This window comes from Hyperolius riggenbachi, chromosome 11 (genome assembly GCF_040937935.1).
Source record: "Hyperolius riggenbachi isolate aHypRig1 chromosome 11, aHypRig1.pri, whole genome shotgun sequence".
NCBI lineage: Eukaryota > Metazoa > Chordata > Amphibia > Anura > Hyperoliidae > Hyperolius > Hyperolius riggenbachi.
This window is the reverse complement of record NC_090656.1, coordinates 131,747,666-131,774,113: the sequence shown is the minus strand read 5'-3', so window position 1 is coordinate 131,774,113 and position 26,448 is coordinate 131,747,666. Positions and strand designations below refer to the sequence as shown.

The 26,448-nt window shown below is 46.7% G+C and overlaps 1 protein-coding gene across 5 annotated transcripts in view; it reads left to right on the top strand.

Annotated features, from left to right (window-relative positions):
* Positions 1-26,448, top strand: part of SLC25A45 (solute carrier family 25 member 45) — a 70,868-nt gene that overhangs the window by 20,222 nt on the left and 24,198 nt on the right. For 2 of the 5 annotated variants that reach the window (XM_068261669.1, XM_068261670.1), the window contains exon 3: positions 8,005-8,048. The exons of 2 other annotated variants lie outside the window; for them this stretch is intronic. In XM_068261669.1, the coding sequence (XP_068117770.1) occupies positions 8,005-8,048 (44 nt within the window). Of the gene's footprint in view, positions 1-8,004; positions 8,049-22,351; positions 22,374-25,801; positions 25,979-26,448 lie in introns of those variants that run through there. One more of the 5 variants, XM_068261668.1, reaches the window with a different exon arrangement.

Genomic DNA, 26,448 nt, shown 5'->3' with positions numbered 1-26,448 from the left:
AAAGAACTCCTCTACCGAGGTAAGGGCTAAGTCACCGGCAGGCAAATTGTATGCCCAGGTCTGAGAGTCACCAGTTAGCAAGATCTTAATAAATGTGACCCGTTGGGTCTCAGTTCCTGAGGATCGGGGTCTCAACTCGAAATATGATAACACTCTACTCTTAAAATTCCCAAAGTCAGACTTGTGGCCGGAAAATTTATCAGGTACGGGCATTCGTATGTCATCACTAGGAGGGGATCGCACCGAATCAACTGACGTCTGAAGGGTTCGCACAGAGCCTGATAGGGCATCAATTAAGGCTTTGTGCTGGCCCAGTGCTTGATGGAGGCTATCCACCGAAGCAGAGCTGGGACAAGGTCCTCCAGTACCCAAGGCTGAGACACCAAAGTGCGCCCCTCCATCCCTCCGACCCCAGCTGTCACACACTGATTGCTATTAGACTAAGAGGGCCACAGGGCCCACAACCTCCCCAACACCTTAATATCTAGTTATCTGGCTTGCAGTCACTGCTATGTACTCCTTTTCTTATTTCTTTCTGTTTCAAACACAATTAGGAATGACAGCTGAATGAATTGTGCGCCCCCTCCTACACTGCACCCTGAGGCTGGAGCCTCTCCAGCCTATGTCTCAGCCCGGCCCTGCACCGAAGTGGCAAGCACAGTCAGAGGGTCAGCGCGTGCGTCCATCTGTTTTTTGGTCTGGCGTTCTGTAACGATCGGTGAAGCACAGAGAGGATCTGATTACCGGTGATCTGCAGTATCACTGGGAATACAGATGTATACCAGATTATAAGTGACCTGCAGTATCACCGATAATCCGATATACCAGCTAACCTCTGTTCACCTGAGTAGAATGTAGTGTTTGGTGTAACAGTAACACTTTGAGGACTAAGCCTCAGCGCAGTAAGGTATACTGCACGGATTCCTTCCGAAGACCTGGACTCTCCAAGACGGGAGGAGTCAGGCTGCGAGTAGGAAGGATTGTCTAAAAGTAACACTCTGGAGGAAGTGTCACTGATAGAACAGGGAACCGCCTCCAACAGTGAGGTCGGTTCTCGAGGTCGGACAAGCTAGGTCGTACACACACGGACAGATAAAGTACAATATCAAGAGGCAAAGGCGGAGTCGGGTACAGGCAGGGTTCGGCAACAGGGTATCAGAAATATCGAGGTACAAGATCAGTAGGCAGAAGCAGAGTCTAAGGACGAGCCGGGGTTCGGCAACAGAGTATCAGAAATATCGAGGTACAAGATCAGAGTTCAGGAGGATAGTCAGGCAGGCAAAACGTCATAACAGATAATCACAATCAAACTAGTACTATCAACAGAAACTAGCTAAGTGTAGGATTACAGCTCCAGCTGGTCCCGGCCCACTTGCGGATCTGACTACGGATCTGGGTGCTCCCACGTATGTGATCGCAACGCCAGACAACCAGCAACTGAATAAGCAGCAGAATATATAGTTGCTGGACTCTGCTGCCCCGCCCGAACCATTCAGCCAATCATGAGTCCTGCAGGAGTCAGCTGACCTTCCTGATCAGCTGACACTTCCTCTGCAGGTATAAAGGTCCTGAATTCAGGCCCGCGCGAGCATAGCTCTCCATTAGAGATGGGCCGAACGGTTCGCCGGCGAACGGTTCCAGGCGAACTTTGGGGGTTCGCGTTCGCCTGCATCAGGCGAACTTTTGCGGAAGTTCGATTCGCCCCATAATGCTGTATTGAGCAAAATTTTTAGCCTCCATTTCACTGTCAGCAGACATGTTATTGTCAAACACACTGCTTGAGAACCCGCCCACCCTCCCTTCAAACCATTTGACTGCCTACACTAATTAGTTATGGTACAGCTGCTACACATATAGAACTTCACCAAGGTGCTTGGTCAGCAGCTAATCAGGTCACAAGCTACCTGAAACACTCCGCCGGTGCCTTGTCTCAGCTGGGTTGCTCAACAGCTTACATCACATCAAACATAAAGAATGAGACGGCACACCACTGGCTTGCAATCAAAGTGCTGTGTATCGCGAATAAGTCACACTACATGTTACGGAGGAACCCCTCCTTCATCAGCTGATGAAGGAGGGGTTCCTCCGTAACATGTAGTGTGACTTATTCGCAATACACAGCACTTTGATTGCAAGCCAGTGGCGTACAGCTGCTACACACTCTGCTAGGGAGATTTTAATTGGCCTCCCTCCTCCCTCCTACCGGAGGGAGGAGGGTCTCTTCTGCCAGGGAATTATACTATTTTAAAAACCAGTATACATCATACCATAGCCGGGAATCGAACCCAGATCTCACTGTGTGGTGGGCACGTCACCCTAAGCACTGTACCACTACAGTAGTAAGTGAAGCTAGCCTAAAATGTACCATTTATGCTCAACGCAATAGAACCATTAGGTTGCTTAAAGGAGAACTGTAGTGAGAGGTATATGGAGGCTGCCATATTGATTTCCTTTTAAGCTATACCAGTTGCCTGGCAGCCCTGCTGATCTATTTGGCTGCAGTAATAATAATAATAATCCAAACATTTGTATAGCGCTTTTCTCCTGTCGGACTCAAAGCGCTCAAGAGCTGCAGCCACAGGGACGCACTCAAGAGGCCACCCTGCAGTGTTAGGGAGTCTTGCCTTGAACTCCTTACTGAATAGGTACTTGACCTAGCCAGGATTCAAACCCTGGTCTCCCATGTCAAAGGCAGAGCCCTTAACCAGTACACTATCCAGCCACTGTAGTGTGAATCACACCAGAAACAAGCATGCAGCTAATCTTGTCAGATCTTACAAAAATGTCAAACACCAGATCTGCTGCATGCTTGTTCAGGGTCTAGGGCTAAAAGTATTGGAGGCAGAGGATCTGCAGGATAGCCAGGTAACTGGTATTGCTTAAAAGGAAATCAATATGGTAGCCTCCATATACCTTTCACTACAGTTCTCCTTTAAGCAACCTAATGGTTCTATTGCATTGAGCATAAATGTTAAATTTTAGGCTAGCTTCACTTACTTCTGTAGTGGTACAGTGCTTAGGGTGACGTGCCCACCACACAGTGAGATCTGGGTTCGATTCCCAGCTATGGTATGGTCTGGTGTTTGACATTTTTGTAAGATCTGACAAGATTAGCTGCATGCTTGTTTCTGGTGTGATTCACACTACTGCAGCCAAATAGATCAGCAGGGCTGCCAGGCAACTGGTATAGCTTAAAAGGAAATCAATATGGCAGCCTCCATATACCTCTCACTACAGTTCTCCTTTAAGCAACCTAATGGTTCTATTGCATTGAGCATAAATGTTAAATTTTAGGCTAGCTTCACTTACTTCTGTAGTGGTACAGTGCTTAGGGTGACGTGCCCACCACACAGTGAGATCTGGGTTCGATTCCCAGCTATGGTATGATGTATACTCATGTATGTATCCCCAGCTATGGTATGATGTATACTCATGTATGTATTCCCAGCTATGGTATGATGTATACTGGTTTTTAAAATAGTATAATTCCCTGGCAGAAGAGACCCTCCTCCCTCCGGTAGGAGGGAGGGAGGAGGGAATGGGTAGAAGGGTAGAAGGGTAGAAGGGTAGAAGGGAGATTAAAATCTCCCTAGCAGAGTGTGTAGCAGCTGTCCCATAACTAATTAGTGTAGGTAGGCAAATGGTATAAAGGACCTTGCTTGGAGTAGGGAAGGGTGGGTAGGTCCTCCAGCAGTAATGTGTATTTCACTCAATTAGGTGTAGCTCCAGGTATTAGAGCTTTTGAAACATGTTTTCTATCATTTTTCCAGCTGATAGAATTTTTTAAAACTTTGAAAGTTCGCCTCCCCATTGAAGTCTATTGCGGTTCGCGAACTTTTTCGTGAACCGAACCTTTTGCGGAAGTTCGCGAACAGGGTTCGCGAACCTAAAATCGGAGGTTCGGCCCAACTCTCCATCTGCCTAGGTGCACTAACAGATCCAGCCACACCAAGCACATGCTGCTGCATGCAAACAGCCGCTTTGCTGTCAGGACATGCGGCGGCTTTTCCGCGTTCCACCACACAACCAGACGCGTGCAAAGCGCCGCGTAGGACGCGGAGTCAGCCGCCTAGCTCTTGGCACACGCGGCGGCTTTTCCGCGTTTCCTCACAACTACACATACAAATCATAATATCATCATTTTTTTTCGCTTCAGTGTCTCTTTAAGGACCAGAGGCTGCTGGTACGCTAAAACGCCGCATCCCGACGAATCGCTGCAATAATCCATTGCTCCCGCCGGTCACGCCGCTCTGTCCCCGCTGCAGGCTGCTCTCTCTGCCATCTTTATGATGGAAGAGCGCTGTGCGCTGGTCAGGAGCCGCTTTCATTGGCTCCTGACCCTGTCACTCAATGTAAGCCAATGGGATTGGCTTACAGTAATGACAGGGCCAGGAGCCAATGAAAACGGCTCCTGCCCGGCTCACAGTGCTCTGCCGTCATAGAGGCGGCAGGGCAGCACATTGCAGTGGGGACAGAGCGGCGAGAGCGGCGGGGATGTGCGGTGAATGGGACGTAGAGCTTACGTCAGGTCAGAACCGCAGCGCCACCCGCCCGCCGTAGATTTAAACTGCGTCGGTCCGCAATAGGTTAAGTTGTGGTCCAACATCAGTTGCATGGTAAATATATTGGAACTGACCTACTTGAGAGAGGGTCACGGAAAATAGAAGACGGAAGATAGAGGGTCACGGAAGACAACGTGGCCTATTAATAACTGAGTCTTTTATTCCTGAGGATGGCTGCCATGTGGGTGATATTTTGATTTTATTGAGGTATGCATATCTCCCTGCATTAACCAAATTACTTTTGCAATTGCAAAACTGGGACTATGTCCCTTGTAAAAGCAGAAGCAAAACATTCATTTCATATCTCAGCTTTATATTCATCTTCCACAACCAAGTTTCCTGCTTCATCTTTTAGAAGTTTATTAGATACATTAGGCCTGAAAGGAATGGAAGGCCGGTAATCTTGCAGTGCACAGGCAGCACAAGGCAATTTTAACCATCCTAATGCCGCAGCCCCTTACTTTATAAACGCCACATGCATCACTGGCATAGTGCGCACATTAAATGGCGCTAATAGTGTAATGGGCACAGCATAATTACTGGCCTTTTGTGTATCAGGCCCACTGGATTTTCTGATTTTTCCACATAATCATCTCCTTTTCAAAGAATTTATCAGGGGTTTTTAATCCCTTTGTTGTAGTAGCATCACACTCCTCACCTATGAGTTGGAGGAATAGGAGGGGCTTTATGTTAATGCTGCTGAACAAACAGTTACTGGCATTCTGTAGTCATGTGACAAAACCTGACAGATGCAAGTTAAATTACACAGAAAGAATACATTAAGTGGCTGATAAAAGCAAATGACTGTTACTGGTACTTTCTTGATAACCCTCATACATTCCTTATATTTTTTTCAACGACTAAGTACTTTATGCTTTAGGGTACTAAATGCATTCTGTTTACAGTTAATCAGCTTCAGAATGAACCTAGCTTTTCTAAAGTATATAGCTATAGTGTGTGTGTGTGCGTGCGTGCGTGTGTGTGTATGTGTCTGTGTGTGTGTGTGTGTGTGTGTGTGTCTGTGTGTCTGTGTGTGTGTGTCTGTGTGTGTGTGTATGTGTGTGTGTGTGTGTGTGTGTGTGTGTGTGTGTGTGTGTGAGTGTGTGTGCAGGGCCGGATTTCTGGAGAGGCCAGAAAGGCCACGGCCTAGGGCGATAAAATTAGATAAGATAAGAAGGGCGGCATGACTTGGAGAGAGAAGAGGTCATATGTCAAAGTAAATCATCTCTTCTGGTCCCGCAGCGCAGCCATCCAGCGCCCTGCTCTGCACTAATAGCTGAATTCCAGAGTTCCCCAATCCCTGCATCTCTCTCTCACTTCCTGATGTGTTAAAACAATCAGGACCAATCATAACGGTCACCTGATAATCCATTCCTTTGTATGATAGACTTACAGATCGATGTGAGAAATACCAGAGATTTACATTACAAAGCAGATAGAACTAAGTTCCGCTGAGTTTTAGTGCAGGCATTCCCAAACATCAGTGTTTCTTCACCTCTTTTACAGCTTTGACACTGACCCCAGCAGTTGTTAATTTATCTAATGCTAATTTATGATTTTTCTCTTTTTTTCCCAGTAGCAGTGGTCGCTTCTCTTCAGGGCCGGGCCGAGGCATAGGCTGGAGAGGCTCCAGCCTCAGGTCGCAGTGTAGGAGTGGGCGCACAATTCATTCAGCTGTCATTCCTAATTGTGTTTGAAGCAGAGAGAAATAAGAAAAGGGGATACATAGCAGTGACTGCTAACCAGATAACTAGATATTAAGGTGTTGGGGAGGTTGGGAGCCCTGTGGCCCTCTTAGTCTAATAGAAATCAGTGTGTGACGGCTGGGGTGGGAGGGATGGAGGGGCGCACTTTGGTGTCTCAGCCTTGGGTGCTGGAGGACCTTGTCCCGGCTCTGCTTCTCTTCCTTAGTTAACTCTTTCCTGACTAATTTTCTGTCCTCCAGCTCCTGCCATCTATGAGACTGCAGGATAAAAAATGCTGTTTTCTTCCCTTTCATTGCTAAAATGTCATTTTAAATGACACCTGAGCAGTGGTGCTCATCCAATATTTGGGTATCCGAACTACCCAGATAATCTGAACTTTTTCCACTATCTGAACTTTGAATAGCAATTCGGATATTTTTTAAAATCTGAATAGCACTATGCGAGCAAACTCGGATTTCCCATCTGAGAGAGAAAGGGATTTTAAGTCCCCACATCATTAAAAAAACATGATGCTACATGCCTCATTTACCCTAAAAAACGTTTTAAAGGCAATTTTAATAAGCCTTCTTCAGACTTTGTTCCTGTATACTGTCAATATGTTAGAGCTCCCCACCATATGTACATTCAGCATTCAAAAGAGATGCATAGATTTTTCAGCAAATATAAATAAATGTCATTCAGATGCTTTAAAGTGGAGCTGAACTCTTGCACAGGACAGAAGCAAAACAGAGATATGTACCATGTATGTATTTCGAGAGGCTGTCTAATTCCCCCTCCTCTGTGTCACAAGTTGTAATTTGATCTCTACACTGTGAGTGTCACCTGACTGCCACAACAGTTAAGCTCATTTGAAAGCACAGGATGTTAAAAATATGTCTGCTTCCATAAAAGCAGGAAGTAGACACACTGCAGATTTATTGCAGGATTTGTATCAGCTGTAACAAAAATGTTTTTATTGAAAGGTTGTGTTGTTGCGTATCTTTTAGAGCAGAGAGGAAGTTCTGAGTTCAGGTCCACTATAATTACAACAGAACATCCAAAGTGGGTCTTGATAGGATGTTTGCTACTTACCTGTTCTCTGTTTTGGATGGGCTTCTCTGCATTGCACTTCCCTGCCAGTTGCCACCTGTTGGTGGCTCCGACTGCAGCCAGTCGCACAGAGGACAAAGAAGCAGCGCATGCTCTGTCCACTCGCACTCCCTGTAATTTCTCGCTTCTGCCCATGGCAGGTACAGTGTTATGCATTCTTGACAAGTACCGGTCATACATCAGCGTCATTTCTCAAGTATGCATGCCCAGAACACTATCGGCTGCTGTGCACATTCGGGCAGGAGTGCAAATTACAGGAATTATTTGTTGAATGGGGGGCAGAGCAGCACAACTGAGATGAGCCCATTCAAACCAATGATCGCTAGTCAGAGTGTTGGACAATTTTTTTTTGGGGGGGGGGGGGGGGGGGTATGGGGCGCTTGGTGACAGCAGGCCTAGGGCACTGGAAAGTACAAATCTGGCCCTGTGTGTGTGTGTGTGTGTCTGCGTGTGTGTGTGTGTGTGTGTGTGTGTGTGTGTGTGTGTCTGCGTGTGTGTGTGTGTGTGTGTGTGTGTGTGTGTGTGTGTGTGTGTGTGTGTGTGTGTGTGTGTGTGTGTGTGTGTGTGTGTGTGTGTGTGTGTGTGTGTGTGTGTGTGTGTGTGTGTGACATCTTTATAAATTACAGTAAACCCATTTCTCTTTTCAGGAGCTCTTGGTCTGGTTGTTGGACATCCAATAGATACAGTTAAGGTGAGCATCCCAGGTCTGATGACAAGTAAAAGGAATGACATATAGTATCAGTGGTGTAACTAGACTTAACCACTTGAGGACCGTGGGCTTTACCCCCCTTAAGGACCGGCCACTTTTTTTCCATTCAGACCACTGCAGTTTTCACGGTTTATTGCTCGCTCATACAACCTACCACCTAAATGAATTTTGGCTCCTTTTCTTGTCACTAATAAAGCTTTCTTTTGGTGCTATTTGATTGCTGATGCGATTTTTACTTTTTATTATATTCATCAAAAAAGACATGAATTTTGGCAAAAAAATGATTTTTTTAACTTTCTGTGCTGACATTTTTCAAATAAAGTAAAATTTCTATATACATGCAGCGCGAAAAATGTGGACAAACATGTTTTTGATTAACAAAAAACTCATTCAGTGTATATTTATTGGTTTGGGTAAAAGTTATAGCGTTTACAAACTATGGTGCAAAAAGTGAATTTTCCCATTTTCCAGCATCTCTGCCTTTTCTGACCACCTGACATGTTTCATGAGGGGCTAGAATTCCAGGATAGTATAAATACCCCCCAAATGACCCCATTTTGGAAAGAAGACATCCCAAAGTATTCACTGAGAGGCATAGTGAGTTCATAGAAGATATTATTTTTTGTCACAAGTAAGCGGAAAATGACACTTTGTGACAAAAAAAAAAGAAAAAAAAAGTTTCCATTTCTTCTAACTTGCGACAAAAAAAAATGAAATCTGCCACGGACTCACCATGCCCCTCTCTGAATACCTTGAAGTGTCTACTTTCCAAAATGGGTTCATTTGTGGGGTGTGTTTACTGTCCTCGCATTTTGGGGGGTGCTAATTTGTAAGCACACCTGTAAAGCCTAAAGGTGCTCATTGGACTTTGGGCCCCTTAGCGCAGTTAGGCTGCAAAAAAGTGCCACACATGTGGTATTGCCGTACTCAGTAGAAGTAGTATAATGTGTTTTGGGGTGTATTTTTACACATACCCATGCTGGGTGGGAGAAATCTCTCTGTAAATGACAATTTTTTCATTTTTTTTACACACAGTTGTCCATTTACAGAGAGATTTCTCCCACTCAGCATGGGTATGTGTAAAAATACACCCCAAAACACATTATACTACTTCTCCTGAGTACGGCGATACCACATGTGTGGCACTTTTTTGCACCCTAACTGCGCTAAGGGGCCCAAAGTCCAATGAGTACCTTTAGGATTTCACAGGTCATTTTTGTTTCAAGACTACTCCTCACGGTTTAGGGCCCCTAAAATGCCAGGGCAGTATAGGAACCCCACTAATGACCTAATTTTAGAAAGAAGATACCCCGAGGTATTCCGTTAGGAGTATGGTGAGTTCATAGAAGTTTTTATTTTTTTGTCACAAGTTAGCGGAAATTGATTTTAATCGTTTTTTTTCACAAAGTGTAATTTTCCGCTAACTTGTGACAAAAAATAAAATCTTCTATGAACTCACCATACTCCTAACGGAATACCTTTGGGTGTCTTCTTTCTAGAATGGGGTCATTTGTGGGGTTCCTATACTGCCCTGGCATTTTAGGGACCCTAAACCGTGAGGAGTAGTCTTGAAACCAAATGTCGCAAAACGACCTGTGAAATCCTAAAGGTACTCATTGGACTTTGGGCCCCTTAGCGTACTTAGGGTGTAAAAAAGTGCCACACATGTGGTACCGCCGTACTCAGGAGAAGTAGTATAATGTGTTTTGGGGTGTATTTTTACACATACCCATGCTGAGTGGGAGAAATATCTCTGTAAATGACAATTGTTTGATTTTTTTTACACATAATTGTCCATTTACAGAGAGATTTCTCTCACCCAGCATGGGTATGTGTAAAAATACACCCCAAAACACATTATACTACTTTTCCTGAGTACGGCGGTACCACATGTGTGACACTTTTTTGAATCCTAGGTGCGCTAAGGGGCCCAACGTCCTATTCACAGGTCATTTTGAGGCATTTGTTTTCTAGACTACTCCTCACGGTTTAGGGCCCCTAAAATGCCAGGGCAGTATAGGAACCCCACAAGTGACCCCATTTTAGAAAGAAGACACCCCAAGGTATTCCGTTAGGTGTATGGCGAGTTCATAGAAGATTTTATTTTTTGTCACAAGTTAGTGAAAAATGACACTTTGTGAAAAAGAAAAACAATAAAAATCAATTTCCGCTAACTTTTGACAAAAAATAAATTCTATGAACTCGTCATACACCTAACAGAATACCTTGGGGTGTCTTTTTTCTAAAATGGGGTCACTTGTGGGGTTCCTATACCGCCCTGGCATTTTACGGGCCTAAAACCGTGAGTAGTCTGGAAACCAAATGTCTCAAAATGACTGTTCAGGGGTATAAGCATCTGCAAATTGGGGTGGTCTGCTAAAAGGGTGGCCTTTTAGATGACAGGTTGTATTGGGCCTGATCTGATGGATAGGAGTGCTAGGGGGGTGACAGGAGGTGATTGAGGGTGTCTCAGGGGGTGGTTAGAGGGGAAAATAGATGCAATCAATGCACTGGGGAGGTGATCGGAAGGGGGTCTGAGGGGGGATCTGAGGGTTTGGCCTAGTGATCAGGAGCCCACACGGGGCAAATTAGGGCCTGATCTGATGGGTAGGTGTGCTAGGGGGTGACAGGAGGTGGTTGATGGGTGTCTCAAGGTGTGATTAGAGGGGGGAATAGATGCAAGCAATGCACTGGCGAGGTGATCAGGGCTGGGGTCTGAGGGCGTTCTAAGGGTGTGGGCGGGTGATTGAGTGCCCTAGGGGCAGATAGGGGTCTAATCTGATAGGTAGCAGTGACAGGGGGTGATTGATGGGTAATTAGTGGGTGTTTAGGGTAGAGAACAGATGTAAACACTGCACTTGGGAGGTGATCGGACGTCGGATGGGTGGGTGATCAGATTGCCCGCAAGGGGCAGGTTAGGGGCTGATTGATGGGTGGCAGTGACAGGGGGTGATTGATGGGTGGCAGTGACAGGGGGTGATTGATGGGTGATTGACAGGTGATTGACAGGTGATCAGTGGGTTATTACAGGAAAGGACAGAGGTAAATAATGCCCTGGCGAATTAATAAGGGGGGGTCTGAGGGCAATCTGAGCGTGTAGGCGGGTGATTGGGTGCCCGCAAGGGGCAGATTAGGGTCTGATCTGATGGGTAACAGTGACAGGTGGTGATAGGGGGTGATTGATGGGTAATTAGTGGGTGTTTAGAGGAGAGAATAGATGTAAACACTGCGCTTGGGTGGTGATCTGATGTCGGATCTGCGGGCGATCTATTGGTGTGGGTGGGTGATCAGATTGCCCGCAAGGGGCAGGTTAGGGGCTGATTGATGGGTGGCAGTGACAGGGGGTGATTGACGGGTGATTGACAGGTGATCAGGGGGATAGATGCATACAGTACACAGGGGGGGGGGGTCTGGGGAGAATCTGAGGGGTGGGGGGGTGATCAGGAGGGGGCAGGGGGCAGGGGGGGGATAAAAAAAATAGCGTTGACAGATAGTGACAGGGAGTGATTGATGGGTGATTAGGGGGGTGATTGGGTGTAAACATGGGTCTGGGGGTGGGCAGGGGGGGGGGGTCTGAGGGGTGCTGTGGGCGATCAGGGGGCAGGGGGGGGGGGTAAAATCAGTGTGCTTGGTGCAGACTAGGGTGGCTGCAGCCTGCCCTGGTGGTCCCTCGGACACTGGGACCACCAGGGCAGGAGGCAGCCTGTATAATACACTTTGTAAACATTACAAAGTGTATTATACACTTTGTATGCGGCGATCGTCGGTTTTACATCCCGCCGGCGCTTCCGTATGGCCGGCGGGATGTTGCGGCGGGTGAGCGGCGTCAGGTGCCGGCGGAGGATCGCGTCACGGATGACGCCATCGCTCCGCCCATGCCCTTACAAGGACCGCCGCCTTTGGGCATGAGCTGGTCCTTGCGGGCTACACTTCCCGGCCGCCTCTGTGCGCTAGGCGGTCGGGAAGTGGTTAATAGGCCCTCCCCCTGCAAAAATGATAGCATGGGGCCCCCTTGGTCCCCAATCCCAATGTGGAGTTGGTAGCAGAGAGCGTTCTGCTGTGAAGCAGCTTCTGGAAGCAGGAAAAATTTTACAGTCGCTCCCGCTACTCGCTATTCTGCAGGGTGGGAGGAGGTGGCGGGGACAGTTTTTGTGAGCAAACTGGAAGTTTTTTTTGCTAATTGGCTGCACTTGCGTTTGGAGAGAGGGAGGAGGAGTGGCCCCCAAAGCCTCAGGGCCCCCCTGAATGGCAGGGGTCGCAGGGGTGACTGCTCTGACTGCCCATGTATAGTATGCTGAAAGAAGAACTCTGAAACTCATAAAAGACAAACCATAGTTGTTATTGACTCTACTCTGATTTGGTTAATTTTAAAACGTAAGACATAACATTTGCTTTAATGCTGCATACTAGCATTAAGATTAATGGGAGGGGTCAGTCGTGCTTCCTATGACAATTGCCTCTTGGACACAGGACTACATTTCTTATGATGCCTGTTGATGGAGGACTGTCTTGGGTTGGGAGGAATAATCTAATGTCCATGGCACTCCCCCTCGTGTATCTCCCCTGGCCCTGCCCCCATCCTGTGCTCCTGCAACCTCAGTATATATAGCAGAGTATAGGTGCAGCAGTAGCTGTGCTTACCTCATGTACTCCTGACTCCAGGGATGTCCATTTTCTACAGCTCATCCCATGAGGAGATCCAGATGCCAAGCAGAGAGCAAGTGGCGAGTTGTAGTGAATGTACAGACATCGGTGGAGTGCCCAAAGGGGGCTCTGGACACCAGGGAAGCTATACAGGGAAGGGAGGGGAAATACCAGGGAAGCTATATGGGGGAGGGAGGAGGGAACCACTAAACCACTAGGGAAGCTATATGAGGAAGAGAAGGAGGCCCATTAGACACCTGGGAACTGTTTAAGGGAAGGAGAGGGAACCACTAGACCAGGGCTTTTCAACCTTTCCACTAATTGTACCACTTTTATTGCCTGAAAACTTTCAAGTACCACCAGTGTGCCTGCACAGTAGATTGGATGCAATCGGGCTTGGCTGTTTCTGCTGGAGCCTGAACAGAGAGCAGCTACTGTGCATGCGCACACCGATGAGGAGAACTTTGCGGCTCCCAGTGCTGGATCCCCTCTACTGAGGAGGAAGGGGGAAACCTCTTTAGGATACAAAGGTCTCCCCATCCCTGAGGTAAGTACCCCCGGGGCACTTTTTTCTTACAAGGTACACTTTAAGAAAAAAAGGCATTTGGGAGGGGAAAAGACTACAATTAGATTGTCAATACTGGCAATATGTAGGCTTGCAATCTAGAGGTAGATTGCCAATATACAGGTCCTTCTCAAAAAATTAGCATATTGTGATAAAGTTCATTATTTTCTGTAATGTACTAATAAACATTTGACTTTCATATATTTTAAATTCATTACACACAACTGAAGTAGTTCAAGCCTTTTATTGTTTTCTTATTGATGATTTTGGCGTACAGCTCATGAAAACCCCAAATTCCTATCTCAAAAAATTAGCATATTTCATCCGACCAATAAAAGAAAAGTGTTTTTAAAACAAAAAAAGTCAACCTTCAAATAATTATGTTCAGTTATGCACTCAATACTTGGTTGGGAATCCTTTTGCAGAAATGACTGCTTCAATGCGGCGTGGCATGGAGGCAATCAGCCTGTGGCACTGCTCAGGTGTTATGGAGGCCCAGGATGCTTCGATAGCGGTCTTAAGCTCATCCAAAGTGTTGGTGTAACGGTTGGTGTCAGCACACAGAGAGTATCTGATTATTGATGGTCTGCAGTATCACCAACAATACAGATGTATACCTGATTATTAGTGATCTGCAGAATCACCAATAATACAAGTATGGCTAACCTCTGGACACCTAATAAAGTGTAAGTGTTTGGGGTGCAACCGTAACTTTAATGGTTAATGAGACCTTACCAGGGGGGGCTGGTGAGGTATAACAGTACACTGAGTGTGTACTAATGTATAACCTCCAGCAAGCTGGAGAGACAAAAGTGAAGAGGCTGAATCTCCCGAGGAGTGGGTGATTCAGACTATACTGCAGGTAATTAAGGCTAAACTATAGCCTAACAGAGCTGCTGAACCAGCGGAGCTGGCGCAGTAACACCTCACCAGTGACGAGGGCCCACTGTCAAGTAGAATGGTCAGTCAGGAAAGGCTCGGCAACAGAGAGGTAAGTATCGGTACAGAATCGTGAGACAAGAGAGTAAACGGTAATCAGGCAGAGGTTCAGCAACAGGAAGGTACGTATCGATACAGAATTGTGAGACAAGAGAGTAAACGGTAGGTAGGCAGATAGGTGAAGGTACAGGATCAGAAGGCAGGATCAGAGTCAGAGGGAATAGCTAAGAGTCATACACATGAGATCAAACAGTAAGCAATGTCCTAGTCTTGGTGTGAAATCCGTAGCATCAACACCAGGGAACTAGTCTAAACAAATAACAATAAACAGAAACAGTCTCCTAGTCTTGGTGTGAAATCCGTAGCATCAACACCAGGGAACTAGCCTAAGGTCTGCGCGCTAACACGCAAGCATTCACGACAACAGACAAAGTAGCAATGCAGCCCGGAGGCTTATGAAGCAGAGGAGACCTCACTGGCACGCCCCCTTCTCATCAGCCAATCCTGGGCGCCGTGGGTCTCCCCTGACGTCAGCCGACCAGTAGGTCAGCTGACAGCCTTCCTCGCCGCATAAAGGTCCCGTCTGTGCGCGCGCCCCCGCGCACTACGGCGACCCCCTGCATATGAGAACGCTCCGTCCTCGGCGTCCTAGACGCCGCCCGGACGGATGGCTGCATGGAGCCAGCTGCGGCGGCGGTGCTGTCCGCCGCAGCTGCTTCGTTTCTTACAGTACCCCCCCCTCTAGGCGTGGACTTCGGACACGCACCACCCGGCCTACTCGGATGCAATCTATGGAACTCCTTCCTGAGTTCTTCTGCATGCATACGAGAGAGTGGTACCCAAGATCTCTCTTCAGGACCATACCCTTGCCAGTGGACCAGATACTGTAAAGACTTGCATACCCACCGAGAATCTAAAATCCTTTCTATTTCATACTCGGGTTCTCCGTTAATCACCACAGGGGGAGGAGGAGTAGCATCCACATGAACGGCAGGCTTCAAAAGCGAGACGTGGAATGTCCTACCACCCCTAAAACTGGGGGGAAGTGACACCGCATAGGTAACATTATTCACTTTCTTTGAAATGGAATAAGGCCCTATGAATTTGGGACCCAATTTCACAGAGGGCTGCCTTAGGGACAAGTGTCGAGTGGAAATCCACACCAAATCTCCCGGTGCGAACCTCCATTCCACTGAACGTCTCTTGTCGGCCTGCCTCTTTTGAATAAAAAAGGCCTTTTTCAAATTTTGCTTCACCTTATTCCAGATGCTTCTCATAGTCTCAGACCAATGTTCTAAGGCTGGAAAAGGTGAAGCCACCACCGGCAGGGGTGAAAACTTGGGTGATCTCCCCGTAACAACCTGGAACGGAGAGAACCCAGATGACGCAGATTTTAAGTTGTTGTGGGCAAACTCGGCATACGGCAAGAACCTGACCCAATCAGTCTGGGCATCGGCCACATAACACCTGAGGAACTGCTCGAGAGCCTGATTTACCCCCTCAGTTTGGCCGTTGGTCTGTGGGTGGTAGCCGGAGGAGAATGATAACTTCATCCCCAATTGCTGACAGAAAGCTTTCCAGAATCGAGAAGTGAACTGGACTCCCCTATCTGATACCACATCCTGGGGAATCCCATGCAGTCTGAAAATGTGGAGAATAAACAGCTCTGCCAGTTCCTGTGCAGAGGGGAGTCCATTCAAGGGGATGAAGTGTGCCATCTTACTAAACCTGTCGACTACCACCCAAATGACCGTCTTACCCTCAGAGAGAGGTAGTTCGCCCACAAAGTCCATGGACACATGGGTCCAAGGTTCCTCAGGAACGGGAAGAGGCTGTAAGGTGCCAGCAGGCGCTCGTCTAGAAGCCTTGCTCCAGGCACAAACAGCACAGCTTCCCTCGAACTCCTTGCAATCAGAAGTGACGGAGAGCCACCAGACACTCCGATTTAATAATTCTAAAGTGCGAGCCACTCCCGGGTGACCCGCATTCTTATGGGCATGGAATGCATTCAAAACCTTGAGTCTCAAGTGGAGGGGAACAAAGAGAACCCCATCTGGTTTACCCTCCGGAACGTCTTGTTGAAAAGGATCCAGCTCTGAGGCCCAATCCAAGTCAACCTGCGCCCCAGAGGGTTCTGGATCCTGTTCATTGGTTCCAAGTACTTGGGCCTCATTCACCGCAATGGGAACCTGCTTTAAACAGTGGTCATGACAGAAGGGAGACCAGCTTATCAACTGACTGGTACGCCAGTCAATCTCTGGGGAATGTTTCTTTAACCACGGCATACCTAAGATGACCGTGGATGTGGACATCTCCAATACCAGAAACTGCATTAGCTCTCTATGTAGGGCTCCAATCTGGCATACCAACTCAGGGGTCTGAGAGATGGTGATAGGCAGTGGAGAATCGTCCCCCGCAGTAATTTTTATCTACTCCCCCCAGTGGGAGCGGCGAAAAACCAAATTGATTGGCAAAGTTTGCCGACATAACATTAACCGCAGATCCAGAATCTAAAAAAGCTTCAGTAGTGTAAACCTGACCCTCCCAGGTGATAGTATCTACCACCACACAGAAAAAAGTTTGAACAGGCCTCACTTGCCAATATAAAAGTTTTTACTTAATTGTGAACAAACCAATCACATAGCGTGTACCGATCGCCATAATAAAACCATTAAAACACTTAGAAGCCTCAGAGATTTGCACAGCACGCCCCCACTTCAAACTCCACTTCATCCATGCATACTCATGCCATTCATTCCACAAGAAGGAAAAGTGCATGCACTTGTAGTAGTTAGTAGAGCTCTGAATAACAATGCACGTGCTGATCAACAACCATTGCTGCTTGCAAGACTTATGGATTTAACAAGTTCCAATAGACCACTGTCTCCAGGATAAGTAGCATCCATTCGTTGCCTGTATTCACAGATTTTGCAGCCAGTGCTACGCACAATGGGCTTGATTCACAAAAGAAAAGAGTGCTAACTGTTAGCACGACCGTTTTCGCGCGAATTTTCGCATTGCGCGCGATCGCGAATTTTCGCGCTAAACGATAACGTTTTCGCGCGCAAACGCGAATTTTCGCGTGGAAACGATATAGATTTTGCAGTAAAATTCGAGTTTGCGTGCGAAAACGTTATCGTTTTGCGCGAAAATTCGCGATCGCGCGCAATGCGAAAATTCGCGCAAAAACGGCTGTGCTAACAGTTAGCACTCTTTTGTGAATCAAGCCCACTATGTGCATCACAGAACCAGTCCAAACTCCAAGATAAGCAGGCTCAATGCATAGTATAGCATTCCCGGTTAGTAAGCCAAGATAAGCAGCATAGCATAGCGTCAGTATTTCTTGCATGCACAGAGTCAAAGTCCACAACAGAAAACGGCATGCTCAGAGGATCTGTATGTCCCCGTTTTCTTAGCGCCTAAAGGGCTTGATTCACAAAAGAGTGCTAACTGTTAGCACGGCCGTTTTCGCGCGAATTTTCACATTGCGCGCGATCGCGAATTTTCACGTGAAACGATAACGATTTCGCGCGCAAATGCGAATTTTACCGCGAAATCGATATCGTTTTTCGCGCGAAAATTCGCGATCGCGCGCAATGCGAAAATTCGCGCGAAAAAGGCCGTGCTAACAGTTAGCACTCTTTTGTGAATCAAGCCCATAGAGTTATATGCGGCATTTCCGTTGTGAAAGGGTACTCACAGGGCAGCACAACTGGCTGTGGCTGAAGGCGGTAGCTGGTGCTGTAGATCCACCCGCTCACGCTTATGAACAGCGGACCGGCGGGGATCGTATACAGAGCGGCGTGGAGTTGGCGTGGTAGGCGAGGCCGGCCTCACATAGCTCCTCCCAGGTGATAGTACAAGGAAGCAATACACGTTTATTACTTAGAGGTATATCAAGATCGCCTAGGGTAGTACCTCCAGCTACTCCTAGGCGATAGAGTTTTCCGCCTTCTTAGGACAAGCAGAAACCATATGTCCTTTATCGGCACAGTACAAGCACAACTTTTCAGCTCGTCTTCGATTTTTCTCTACCTCTGAGAGCTTGGCCTGCCCAATTTGCATTGGCTCATCAGCAGGTGGATGGGAAGGCGTAGGAGCTGAGAAAGTACAGGAGGAAAACTTTCTTGGGGGCTTAGCCTTAGTTTGTTTTTGATAATGAACTCGTCTATCAATTTTGATGGCCAAAGAAATGGCCTCATCCAGAGTTTTGGGTTCTGGATGACCCAACATGAGATCAGACACAGCGTCAGACAATCCGGACAAAAAATAGTCCAAGAGTGCGTAATGCCCCCACCTGGCTGATACCGTCCGTTTCCTGAATTCGGCAGCATAAACCTCCACGGAACTCTGACCCTGTCTGAGGGTTTTTATCTTCCTTTCAGATGTCACTGCCAAAACAGGGTCGTCATAAATTACGGCCATGGCTTTAAAGAACTCCTCTACTAAGACCAAGGCCTCATGCTCCGTGGGGAGACTGTAGACCCAGGATTGGGAGTCACCAGACAATAAAGTTTGAATGAATGTGACCCGTTGGGCTTCAGTACCCGAAGAAACAGGTCGTAATTCAAAATATGACAGGCATCTATGCTTGAAATTACTAAAATCCGAGCGATGCCCCGAGAATTTTTCAGGTGGGGGCACCCTCGGCTCGATCACAGAAGAGGGAGACACTCGAGTATTAGGGTCCAATAAACGGTTAACTGACTCAGTTAGCTGGTTAACCTGAGTCTGTTAAGTGTTCACCGTATTGATGAGTTCATTAACAGTGGTGGTTAACACGTCAACCCGTTGGCAAAGTGCCTCCATTATACTTTACTGGTCTGTTGTTCTGTAACTGTTGGTGTCAGCACACAGAGAGTATCTGATTATTGATGATCTGCAGTATCACCAACAATACAGATGTATACCTGATTATTAGTGATCTGCAGAATCACCAATAATACAAGTATGGCTAACCTCTGGACACCTAATAAAGTGTAAGTGTTTGGGGTGCAACCGTAACTTTAATGGTTAATGAGACCTTACTAGGGGGGGGCTGGTGAGGTATAACAGTACACTGAGTGTGTACTAACGTATAACCTCCAGCAAGCTGGAGAGACAAAAGTGAAGAGGCTGAATCTCCCGAGGAGCGGGTGATTCAGACTATACTGCAGGTAATTAAGGCTAAACTATAGCCTAACAGAGCTGCTGAACCAGTGGAGCTGGCGCAGTAACACCTCACCAGTGACGAGGGCCCTCTGTCGAGTAGAATGGTCAGTCAGGCAAGGCTCGGCAACAGAGAGGTAAGTATCGGTACAGAATTGTGAGACAAGAGAGTAAACGGTAATCAGGCAGAGGTTCAGCAACAGGAAGGTACGTATCGATACAGAATCGTGAGACAAGAGAGTAAACGGTAATCAGGCAGAGGTTCAGCAACAGGAAGGTACGTATCGATACAGAATCGTGAGACAAGAGAGTAAACGGTAATCAGGCAGAGGTTCAGCATCAGGTAGGCAGATAGGCGAAGGTACAGGATCAGAAGGCAGGATCAGAGTCAGAGGGAATAGCTAAGAGTCATACACATGAGATCAAACAGTAAGCAATGTCCTAGTCGTGGTGTGAAATCCGTAGCATCAACACCAGGGAACTAGCCTAAGGTCTGCGCGCTAACACACAAGCATTCACGACAGCAGACAAAGTAGCAATGCAGCCCGGAGGCTTATGAAGCAGAGGAGACCTCACTGGCACGCCCCCTTCTCATCAGCCAATCCTGGGCGCCGTGGGTCTCCCCTGACGTCAGCCGACCAGTAGGTCAGCTGACAGCCTTCCTCGCCGCATAAAGGTCCCGTCTGTGCGCGCGCCCCCGCGCACTACGGCGACCCCCTGCATATGAGAACGCTCCGTCCTCGGCGTCCTAGACGCCGCCCGGACGGATGGCCGCATGGAGGCAGCTGCGGCGGCGGTGCTGTCCGCCGCAGCTGCTTCGTTTCTTACAGTTGGGTTTTGCGTCTCTCAACTTTCTCTTCACAATATCCCACAGATTCTCTATGGGATTCAGGTCAGGAGAGTTGGCAGGCCAATTGAGCACAGTAATACCATGGTGAGTAAACCATTTACCAGTGGTTTTGGCACTGTGAGCAGGTGCCAGGTCATGCTGAAAAATGAAATCTTCATCTCCATAAAGCTTTTCAGCAGATGGAAGCATGAAGTGCTCCAAAATCTCCTGATAGCTAGCTGCATTGACCCTGTCCTTGATAAAACACAGTGGACCAACACCAGCAGCTGACATGGCACCCCAGACCATAACTGACTGTGGATACTTGACACTGGACTTCAGGCATTTTGGCATTTCCCTCTCGCCAGTCTTCCTCCAGACTCTGGCATCTTGATTTCCGAATGACATGCAAAAGTTGCTTTTATCCGAAAAAAGTACTTTGGACCACTGAGCAACAGTCCAGTGCTGCTTCTCTGTAGCCCAGGTCAGGTGCTTCTGGCGCTGTTTCTGGTTCAAAAGTGGCTTGACCTGGGGAATGCGGCACCTGTACACGGTGGCTCTGGATGTTTCTACTCCAGACTCAGTCTACTGCTTCCGCAGGTCCCCCAAGGTCTGGAATCAGTCCATCTCCACAATCTTCCTCAGGGTCCGGTCACCTCTTCTCGTTGTGCAGCGTTTTTTGCCACACTTTTTCCTTCCCACAGACTTCCCACTGAGGTGCCTTGATACAGCACTTTGGGAGCAGCCTATTCGTTCAGAAATGTCTTTCTGTGTCTTACCCTCTTGCTCGAGGGTGTCAATGATGGCCTTCTGGACAGCAGTCAGGTCGGCAGTCTTACCCATGATTGCGGTTTTGAGTAATGAACCAGGCTGGGAGTTTTTAAAAGCCTCAGCAATCTTTTGCAGGTGTTTAGAGTTAATTAGTTGATTCAGATGATTAGGTTAATAGCTCGTGTAGAGAACCTTTTCATGATATGCTAATTTTTTGAGATAGGAATTTTGGGTTTTCATGAGCTGTATGCCAAAATCATCAATATTAAAACAATAAAAGGCTTGAACTACTTCAGTTGTGTGTAATGAACCTAAAATATATGAAAGTCTAATGTTTATCAGTACATTACAGAAAATAATGAACTTTATCACAATATGCTAATTTTTTGAGAAGGACCTGTAGGTAGCCATACAAGTCCCCCCCCCCCCCCCCCCACGCGCTTAATTATAGGTAGCCTGGCCCCACCACCTGAGAGCTAGGCAGTGACTCACCACAAAGTTCGGCTCCCCCTTGCTCACTCCTTGCTGTGCTGCCCTGCGGAATAGTTCACACCTCAGATCATCGGTAAGCCAGCCGCAGAGAAGTGACAGTCAGGCAAGCGGTGCACAGTGACGGCGTGTATACTTCAAATGAGCAGTGATGTCACTTTCTGTATCTGCACCATCACTGTGCACCGTTGGCCTGGCTGTCTCCTCCACACTAATCTGAGGTCTGAAGTATGCTGCAGAAAAGCACAGCAAGGAGCGAGGGAGGGGGAGCCAAACTTTGTGGAGGCAGGACAGGACCAGGACAAGTGACAGGTGGACAAAAAAGTGGCAGGCAAATATGGTGTGTACCACCTCTCCAACAGCAAAGTACCACCGGTGGCAAGCGTACCACAGGTGCAAAGCCCTGGTCTAGAGAGAATAGCCTGTCTAATTAGGCCTTACCAACAAGTAAACAGCAAGTATAAATTAGTGCTGTCAGGTGTGCCACTCTATGCCATAGTTTGGGCTAATATGTAAACACAGGAGGTTAACCCTTTTGTGTTCCTAGGACACCAGAAAGTAAACACTGCAGGGTTTTTGTAAGATTCCTGTAAGTTGTAACAAAGAAATGTTTTTCTTTAAAGTTATGATGCTGTTGCTTATCTCCTTAGAGCAGAGAGGAAGCTCTCAGTTTAGGTCCGCTTCAAAAGCTGACAGAACCAACAGGTTTTGGACTAGTCCATCTCCTCATGATGGAGTCTCAGGGTTTCCCTTTGTTTTCAAAAGCATTTGCTGAACGGCCATTGTTAAGTCTGACTGCCAAAATAGTGTGCGAGTGAGTAGGGACGCTGGCTGATCCTATTTTGTCAGTTAGACTTAGCAACTGCCATTTAGGAAATTATTTTAAAAAACAAAGAAAACCCTGAGAATCCCCAATGGCGAGGTAAACTAGTCCAAAACATGTTGGTTCTGAAAGATTTTAACTGCTTACTTTTTCACTATAGTGGTCCTTTAAAATGGTAATTTGATAACAACCATGAAGGTCGGTCAGCATGTACTGCTGCATTGCTGAGCTTATTTCAGTAATGTGTTACAGACTCTCATGTGCTGTGCTGTGTTCTGACAATATACTGCTGTATGCGTCTCTGTGCCAACACAGTGCTGTCTCATTTCAATTAATACTGCAACGCAGAGCAACACATGTGCCATACATTTTTGTAAAGAGAAGTAAATGGTTGGCACTCCAAAAAATTGGTACAGACAGATGTGGAATTCATTCTGTAATTAAGATAATCCACAATTCCAAAGCAACAAAGTACCTCTTTATCAGGAAAAAACAGTGCAAGTTAATCTGAAAAACAACAATAAATCACCATAATGCACAATAAATAAATACATTTGAAGTAGCCCAAGAAAAAGAGGGTCACCATCGTGGAGGAACACAAGTACCAAGCACTAAGGTAGAGAATGTGTGGACAAGTTTCAAAGGTGGCTAAAAGTGCTAGCCAGGAAAGAGAACCACTATGAAAGTTGAAGACTTTAAATAAAATGGGCTTTAAATATAAATGGGTCATTAGACTGGGAGCAAGATAAGAAGATAAGAAGCCAATATAGGCTTTTTCCTTCACTCCCTCTCTACAGTTATCCATATAATAATTCCTTTTTTTGTATAGCGCTTTTCTCCTGTCGGACTCAGCTTGGGAGGCAGCCACTAGAGCGCACTCAGTAGGCAGTAGCAGTGTTAGAGTGTCTTGCCCAAAGAGCTCCTTACGGAATAGGTGCTGGCTTACTGAAAAGGAAGAGCCAAGATTTGAACCCAGGTCTCCCAGGCAGAGCCCTTAAAGCGAACCTTAAGTCAAGTAAAAAAAATGAGATTTACTCACCTGGGGCTTCCCTCAGCCCCCAGCAGCCGATCGGTGCCCTCGCAGCTCTGCTCCGATGTCCCAGGACCCGCCAGCGACAACTTCCGGTTATCGCCCCCTATGCTGCTATTGCGACCTCCTGGCCGCAATAGCAGCATAGGGGGCGATATACAGGCTGGGAACGCGAACAATCACTCGCGTTCCTATGCCTGTCGGCCGGTGACGGCCAAACCGGAAGTGCTCGCCGGCTGGTCCTGGGACATCGGAGCGGAGCTGCGAAGGCACCGATCGGCTGCTGGGGGCTGAGGGAAGCCCCAGGTGAGTAAATCTCATTTTTTTTACTTGACTTAAGGTTCGCTTTAACCATTGCACTATCTAGCCACCATATCTGACACCTGTCACTGTTAGAGATAGCCAGTTTTAAATTGTGCAAATCGTGATGCAAATCTAGCCCCCAAAACACAAAATGAGGTGGCAAATCAACATTCAACATTGAGGATCTCAAGGCTTGTGTTTGCGAAATAAATAAAATAGGAAAGGAAGAAGGAAAAGATTGGAAAAGGATAGTCGAAAAATGGAAGTAAAAAAAATGACAGTTGGAAAATAATGGCAGTCGAAAAACAGTTGAAATTTGGCTGTTGGAAAATGACAGTTGAGAAATGGCAGTTTAAAAATGACAGTTGAAAAACAACAGCTAAAATTTGGCAGTTGTAAAATGACAGTTAGAAAATGGCAGTTAAAATTTGACAGTTGGAAAATGGCAGTTAAAAAACAACAGTTGAAAAATGACAGTTGGAAAATGGCAGTTAAAATTTGACAGTTGGAAAATGACAGTTGGAAAATAACAGTTGGAAAAAAGCAGTTGAAAAATGACAGTTGGAAAATGACAGTTGGAAATGGCAGTTAAAATTTGACAGTTGAAAAATGACAGTTAGAAAATGACAGTTGGAAAATGGCAGTTGGAAAATGACAGTTGGAAAATGACAGTTGGAAAATGGCAGTTGGAAAATGGCAGTTGAAAAATGACAGTTGGAAAATGACAGTTGAAAAACGACAGTTCAACTTTTAACTGCCATTTTCCAACTGTCATTTTCCAACTGTCAAATTTTAACTGCCATTTTCCAACTGTCATTTTCCAACTGCCATTTTCCAACTGTCATTTTCCAACTGCCATTTTCCAACTGCCATTTCCCAACTGTCATTTTCCAACCGTCATTTTCCAACTGCCATTTTTCAACTGTCATTTTTCAACTGCCATTTTCCAACTGTCATTTTCTAACTGTCATTTTTCTAACTGCCATTTTTCAACTGCCAAATTTCAACTGCCCGTTTCTAACTGTCTTATTTAAACTGTAATTTTCCAACTGTCAAATTTCAACTGTTTAAAGGACCACTACAGTGAAAAAGTAAGTAGTTGAAGGAGAAATTAAGTGAGAGGCATATTGAGGCTGCCATATTTATTTCCTTTTAATCAATCCCAGTTACCTGGCTATCATGCTGATCCTCTGCCTCTAATACTTTTAGCCACAGCTCCTGAACAAGCACATGCAGATCAGGTGTTTCTGACATTATTGTAAGAGCTGACAAGGTTAGCTGCATGCTTGTTTCTGGTGTGATTCAGACACTTCTGCAGAGACATAGATCAGCAGGGCTGCCAGTCAACTCATAGGCCTGGAACCCACTAAAATCAGCAAATGCAAAACGCAACCGCTAGCGTTTTGTCTGAGCGGTTTGCAAGCGCATTCATGCGTGTTTTCGGTCGCGTTTTGCAACATTGTATTTTTTTCCTCAGCGTGTGCGTAGCGTTTTGCGTTTCGCGTTTTTATCCTGATTGGTCCTATGAATTATTTTTCATTTTGTTACAGTGTGCTGAACCGCAAAACGCTAGCAAAACCGCTCAGTTTAGGTTTTGCTGAGCGTTTCCGCTAGCATTTCAATACTTAACATTGAAGCGCTAACGCTCCCAAAATGCTGCAGGTCCTGCGTTTGCGTTTCTGGGAAACGCAAACGCTCCTGTGGAAGTTGCCCCATCCATTAACATTAGCCCAGCGTTTTGGCAAAGCGCTAGCGTATCGCAGCGCTGCCAAAACGCTGCCAAAAGCGCTCCTGTGGGTTCCAGCCCAAATAGTTTAAAAGGAAATTAATATAGCAGCCACCGTATTCTTCTCACTTAAAATGAGTTATTTTGCAGTCTAAGAATCAAACAAGCTGATACTTACCTGGGGCTTCTATCGGCCCCCTGCAGTGGTTAATGTCCCACGCCGTCCTCTTTCGATGCTCCGTTCCCCGCCGCCGGTCCCAGTGTAATTACACGTTATTACACTGCGGCTGTGCAGTAAGCTCCCGATGACGCGAGCAGGAGCTAACATTATTCGTCTGTTTAGACGAATATTAAACCGGGACCGGCGGCAGGAAACGGAGCATTGTAGGAGGACGGCACGGGACATTACAGCTGCAGGGGGCCGATAGAAGCCCCAGATAAGTGTCAGCTTGTTTGATTGATTTTTAGAATCCCACAGAACTTTTTTAAAGACCTAAACTCAAGCACTGCAGTCAAGGAAAACAAATACTACTGCGCATGCGCATGTGTACACACCGACAAGAAGAACTTCTCAGAGCTGGATCCCTTCTACTGTGGAGTAAGGGGGAAACCTCTTTAGGATACAAAGGTCTCCCCTTCCCTGAGGTAAGTACCCCCAGAGCACTTTTGTCTTACAGGTACACTTAAGAAGAGGGAATATGGGAGGGGAAAAGTAAAAGGCATTGGTGGGGAAAACGACTACAATTAGATTGCAAGCCTACATATTGTCAGTATTGGCACTCTGTAGGTAGATTGCCAATATAGGTAGCCTTGCAGGTTCCTCTCTTTCCCCTCCCCCGCATACATATGAACTGCCCACCGGGAGACTTGGGCGCAGGATACAGCTGGTATACGGCTATTGCTGGAAGCCGAATTGCAGTGTTTTAAAAGCAACTTCAGCACTGTCTTCTGATGGCGCCGAAGTTACTGACTGTGCGCTGCTATAGCCGTAATTCCTATTTCGGCCCATGATGGCGCCGGCTGCGCCCAAATCTCCTGCACTGTTATTACAGTGCTCGCCCTCCCCCCCCCCGGCATAATTATATAGGTAGAATAGTCCCACCATCAGAGAGCTG